Source organism: Myripristis murdjan, chromosome 16, assembly GCF_902150065.1.
Source record: "Myripristis murdjan chromosome 16, fMyrMur1.1, whole genome shotgun sequence".
NCBI lineage: Eukaryota > Metazoa > Chordata > Actinopteri > Holocentriformes > Holocentridae > Myripristis > Myripristis murdjan.
In genome coordinates, this window is record NC_043995.1 from 15,835,577 (window position 1) to 15,841,781 (window position 6,205).

At 40.8% G+C, this 6,205-nt stretch overlaps 1 protein-coding gene across 2 annotated transcripts; it reads right to left on the reverse strand.

Annotated features, from left to right (window-relative positions):
• Positions 1-1,125: 1,125 nt before the first annotated feature.
• Positions 1,126-5,100, reverse strand: znf576.2 (zinc finger protein 576, tandem duplicate 2). 2 transcript variants are annotated; one of them, XM_030073404.1, is made up of 5 exons: positions 4,974-5,100; positions 4,072-4,260; positions 3,853-3,968; positions 2,672-2,815; positions 1,126-2,448 (listed from the first exon to the last, which is right to left on the reverse strand). In XM_030073404.1, the coding sequence occupies exons 2-5, from the start codon at positions 4,214-4,216 to the stop codon at positions 1,612-1,614; spliced, it is 1,242 nt and encodes a 413-aa protein (XP_029929264.1). In that variant the 5' UTR covers positions 4,217-4,260; positions 4,974-5,100; the 3' UTR covers positions 1,126-1,611. The 2 variants fall into 2 exon arrangements, with proteins under 2 accessions (XP_029929264.1, XP_029929265.1); XM_030073405.1 differs by having other exon boundaries at positions 5,005-5,021.
• Between the last annotated feature and the right edge of the window lie 1,105 nt (positions 5,101-6,205).

A 6,205-nucleotide genomic window follows, 5' to 3' on the forward strand; every position in this document is an offset into this window, starting at 1 on the left:
TGATGCATGCAATCACAATCATTAGCATACAAAAAAACATTATTCACAAGAGCAGTTAAATTCAAAATATATTCATTCTCTTTAGCAATGGTGTCACGATTACTAATGATGATGAAATTGTCAATGGCAATTTGACAACCACTTAAGGTCACCGTTAAGATTAAGTAATTTTATTAAACAATGCATGTGCATGTGTGCACAACAGACCTCTCTGTAGTAGATTACATGTGTAGCTGTTGAGTTCTAATGCTTTTTATTTTGCCATTCAGTATAATTCCAGGAATCTTTTTAGAAATACATGCACAGAATAATCTCTAATTGGAGTTATTTACAGAGAATTTCAGAACTTACAAAAAGTTCCAGTAAGTAGATGGCACACAGTTGTCTGAAAAACTACCAAAACTATGAACATAATCAATGCAATATGAAATGTCTTCGTTCTTACAAAGTGGGTATCCCACGTGTATGTCTAATCCTGAGAGCAAATCATGGACTGAATACATTTAATCTCTTTGTAAACAAGCACTATTCTGAAATTAGAGGTGACAACAAAGACACAAACTATTTCTTTAGCAGCCTCCCTTGGGAAAGCATTACTTTTTTTTTTTATTACAGTTTTCAGACATGTTGCAGTGGGAAAAACAATCCAATCAATGAATAAGAACACTTGATTTACAGTTCCTTAGAGGACTCTATGGCATCAAAGATCCATGTGTTGCATTCAAGAAATATTTAAGACATTACATATTCTTCTACAGTATTAACAAAAGAAATAACTAAGGTTTAATGTAAGAAGTCTGGGTTGCAGTGGATCATTTACGTCCAGTTTGTAGTGACTGACAACACTGGGCCAAAACCAGCTCTTAGATAAACTTCACTCATTTGTTGACATTCTGTGCCTTCTGAAACTCATTAAGTGTAAAAAAAAAAAAATACACAATATAAGCCAGGACCTGTAAATAATGCATTTCATGTGACAAACATGTCTAAACATTCAAATATTGTTATCACTAATAGACAATGAATTTGCTTCAAAATATTCACCGAATCCAATTTGGAAAGAAATACTAGTTATTCTGAGAGGGGGAGGAAGGGAGGAGGAGGAGGGGGACAAAGCACATTTGACCACAAACTGAGTTTAACTCAAGACAAAAAGTATAGAAGTCACACCACACGCATTCCACAATTTCTTAAAAAACAAAATTAAATGAAAATTAAAAAAAAAAAAAAAAAAAAACTCAGATCATTAAAAGTTAATAACATTTTTTTTACAACCTCATATTATGTATCTTGTCAAAATCTGTAATAGATGTTTTTTTAACATTTGGTTAGTCAATTTATGTGATGTGTCTGTTTATCCAAAATCCCAACAGGCCACAACCAAAATTGCAACGCTGTGAAGTTAAAGACCTCAACTCAAGATAATAGTCTTGCTAAAATATCATATTTCCTTCTCAAAAACATCCCAAACTCATCTAAAACTGTCTGATCAAGCATCATATCTCCAATTTAAAATATATATATAAAAAAGAAAATCCTGACTAAAATGTTCAAAATCCATACACTTTCTGCTAGTCCCCAATGCCTTTACTAAAGACTCACATCCCTCAATTATCTCTTCACACTTCGGTTTTCAACCTTCTCCTCTGAGTGGCTTTTCTCATGAGCTTTCATGGTACGCTCGCGGCCAAAGCTCTTGCCACAGGTTGGGCAGGCAAAGCGGCCTTCAGTGTGAGCCCGCGCCTTGTGGGCCTCTAGCTGCTCAGGACGGGCGAAGCTCTCTTCACATTCCTCACAGGGATGGGCTTTTCGAGGGGTGTGCTTTTCCTTCTTATGGGCACGGAGCTGACTCAAGCCCGGGAAGGTGAGCTCACATTCAGGACAGGGGAGCTGGCGGGGCGGGGCGGAAGCCACTTTAGGTTTCTTCTCCTTTATTTGAGCTTGGCTGTCATCTTCAGGACTCTTTTTGTCTGCTATTTCTGTTTTTGCTGCTGCCTTAGGACGGCCACGCTTTGCGCCACCTACTTTTCCCTTTTCCTCCACTGGAGGTGCTCCTGCCTCTGACGTGCTGCTGCTCTTCACTGGCTCCTCTGTTGCCTCACCCTCTTTCTTTTTCTGCTTTCCCTTCTTCTCAGCACCAGCAGGGTCTTCAACTTTGGAGGGCCGTCCACGTTTCTTGACAGATGAGGCACTGCCATTGCACTGCTGACCCGTCGAGTACTTCTCCTGGTGGACCACCAACTCTGACTCTGATTCAAATCCTTGACCACACTTCCTACAGCGATGGGTCTTTGCAGGGTCATCCGGCTGCTCTGTAGCATCCCCTTCTGGGCGAGGGTGCTGGGCCAGGCGGTGAGTGCGCAGCAGTGCAGCACTGCGGAAGGTTTCAGTGCAGTCTTTACACGCAAACTGTCTCTCTGGACACACCTGTCTTCTATGGGTTGTGAGCTGAGGATTAAATATAAAATATGTCACATGAAATATACTCAATATTTTCAGCTCTTACAGTGTAGCTACATGTTTACAATTAACAGAAAAATTGGAGGATTCAGACATGTGGGGCTAACTATGTTTTAGAATTCCTGGCACATCATCTAAATAAAATTTTAGTACTCCAAGTGAGAATTGTCTCAGAGCAATTCTCTGACACATGATTATAAACAACACTCACTTCAGAGAAGATCCTGAAGCTCTCCTTGCAGTGAATACATTTGAAGGGCTTGTCTTCCTTGCTGTGTGTCGGCTGGTGCTGTGTCAGTTCCTCAGATGATGGAAAGGTGCGATCACACACATAGCAGGTGAACAATGTATTTCCCTGTAGAATAGAGGCAAAGACCATGTGAGCTAAAATTAAAAGTTGAAATAACAGCAATAACAAGGGCGAAATTTTGCAGAACCTTGACAGAACGTTCTAAGATGCAATTCAACTGCAAAGTGTTTGTTCGCATGCAGGTAGACTGACAGCTCACATAGCATCACAGTACAAGATCTAATCAGTGCATTCAACACAGGACAGACTATATATACAAATTCACATATACATCATGTGTTTTATCTGGTGTATTTAAATTGGCATGCTGATGAATATCTAATAAATTCAGAAAATTGCATCCCTTTATTGTAATGCAGGCTTTAAAAACAGTAAGAGACAACACTTATGCCATATCACAATATTGCAATATCCTAGACAATATCTTGTCTCACATCGATAGGCCTACCAATATAATATTGATATATCATCCAGCCCAACATGACAGCAATATATTTATGACAAAATTATACAGCTGATACTTTCAACTCAGTGTGTGTATTTGTCAGAAAATACAGTTACTTAAAACACAGGGGACTTGCTTCTGTAACTATTTGTGCACCTTCAGGGGCATAAAAGTGAGAAAGAATGGACACTGCAACATCAAGTAAAGTCTTTTCTCTTATCCCTATCACTGGGGTTCATCAAAACTTAACATGAACTCCAATTAACACGTCCAAATATATGTTAAATGACCACCAAAAAGAAACCGCAACGCCCCATCAACATGCCTTGTGAGCTGCCTTTTAACAAAAACACACAGATAATGTTGCACCCAAATGCAATACCTTTTAGTCAAAAATGCACGTCTGCGGTGTCGACCTGAAGATTGTTTCAACAACTTACATCAAAACACAGATGGGTTTGCTAATCATCAGTCAAAGTGTGCTTCAGGACTGAACATAGTTTCTTTAACTCCAAATGCATGTCAAAGTCCCACAAGCTGTCAGTGGCTACACACTGACAGAATTGGTGAATGACAATAAGCAGTGTTTCTAAAGTTCCCCAGTGTTATGAAAGACCGCGTTTGTTTTGAAGCTTACCTGTTGAAGCTGCTGCTTATACTCCTCTCGGTGGCTCTTCTTCATATGCCTTTCCTTGGCTTTGGCACTGCAGAATGTGATGAAGCACTGGAAACACTGCAGACTCTCATGCTGGTCTTGGGAGACAGAAAAAGACTGGTAAGGCGGTACAAAGAAGAGACCAACCTCGCTGTTGCTGTTAACCACATCAAGTTGTGCAATGACTACCACTCTACTCACAGGGCTGAACAGGGGCTGCAGGAGGCGGCTTGATAGTGATGGATGTGTACGGTTCCACTGTTTTCTCAGAGGGAACTTGTGGAGGGGGATCAGGCAGTCCTCGTCCCATCACTATGTCCTCTATGTTCAAAATGTCTGAGTCCATTCTGGGACACCGGGTAGCCTAAATACTGTTGCTCAACAACTGTCCTGAATTGAGAAAGAATGGATAAAAGAAGGAAATAAAGAAAAATACATTTAACGTGTAAAGGGGAGCTATTTGGCCAAATTAGCAAACACTGCCATAACTAAAGTAACGCAGAGTTACCGGGCGATAGTTAATTACCTTTCTACTAGCCACGTTCAACAGATTACTACACGCAAGCTAAGCAACTCTGCCAATTTAGGTGTAGAAAACTTGGAAATGACTGTTACAACAAGGAATAGTGTATAGAGTCGTTATATTTAGCCACATTTACACACGGGAATCAGGGAAGTTTCATTCTGACATGTTTGTGGCCGCAAGCTAACTAGCGCTAGCTCGGTGTTAGCATACGGGCATCGGGCCTAGCGCTCAGTACTTGCAGTATTTCATGGGTTCATTTCCCTGGGCTAAACCCATCTGCAGCATGGTAAATGCACTCCAAAGCGATCTGAGTCTGTGCTACCGAGTTAGCTACCCATACACTACTGTGCTGACTAGTTGCTGGCTGGCTAACGTTAGCAAGCAGCTAAGTAGCTTAGCCTAGTTAGCTCGCGTATCCTAGTGGCTGCCGTTCGCGGTTCAAAACGGGATGTAGCGCAACACTTTTCCAGCTTTTTTTCACATGGTAAGTTTTAATTCACCATTTTACCGGTTGCATAACTCTGCTATGATGCATTATGACCTATGTCGATACCGATACAAGCAGTGAGTGGTGTACCTGGAGAGAGAGAAGCCAGTAAACACTTCACCTCGAGTCGCTTTTTGAACGCAGTCAGAGCGGGACAGACAGTTTGGCTGCGAGAGTTGACCCTGTAGAAGTAGAGCCCATAGAGCAGACACTCCCTGGCGCATCATGATGTTTGACATTGGTACAGCTAAGATGGCTGACACTGAAGCCTTTTTCTTCCATGTTTTAAATCCTAATTGAAAGCTGGAATTACAGAAATTGGACTGACTCGGTACTGGAATAATCCCCATTGCATTTCTGTTTCTATGTGTTTCATGCTTTTTTCACTCAAACCACAATTTATGCACACTGATAACTGATAACAGAAAATTATAATAGGCCGAGTAAATGCTCAGGTAAAGCCTCCATTTAAATGACAGCATACAGTTTTACTATTGCAGTTTTGTACTCTTTAAAAATAAGTCCTAATATGTAGTGTAGCCTATGTCAAAATCAGGATGCACTCTTGAATGGAAATCACACTCTACCTATACTAGTTCTATGGTTGTGCCCTGTCACGTGACTGAACGGGGGGGGGGGGGGGGGGGGGGGGGGGGGGGGGGGCGCATACACACACACACACACACACACACACAGCGGGGGCCGTCAATATAGCCATAGGTAAGATGTATGAGCCATGTGATGACAGAGAGAGCCTGCACAATCCCAAATGTTTTTCTCATGCAACGTGCACAAAATTCTGCTTAAATTTATGTGCAGTTATTTTTCTCACTGTGAAATTATAGTGTGCTGCACCTATATCCAACTTTAATTGGCTGTGCACATAAGCCTGCTTTTTTCTACAATGTGTGACAATATGTGATACAGCAAACTCAATCTCATTTACCTTTTGCTGACACTTGTTTGTATCTCCTGCTTTGTGACTGGTAAAGATTTAATGAGGGGATTCAGTCACTTCAGGGTAGTGAAACCCTGAAAACTGCACTGCTCAAAATGCTGGCTTGTTTAAAATAAGCCCAAGTAAAGGAGTTTGAGTGCCTTTCCTTTGTTTCTAACATAAATCATTGACAATGGCTTTTATCTGTGGTGTATATCAGTATAAAAAAGAAAAAAGAAAAAAAAGTTGCTGATATCTTGTAAATTTCACAAGTATATTCAGTGTATGTGATCCCTAGAAAAATGCACAAAAATGGCTGGATCAGGAGGTTGAATCATGCAGTTTCTACAAGTGGCTGCTGTCATTAAAAAAGTTGTGTGTGCAC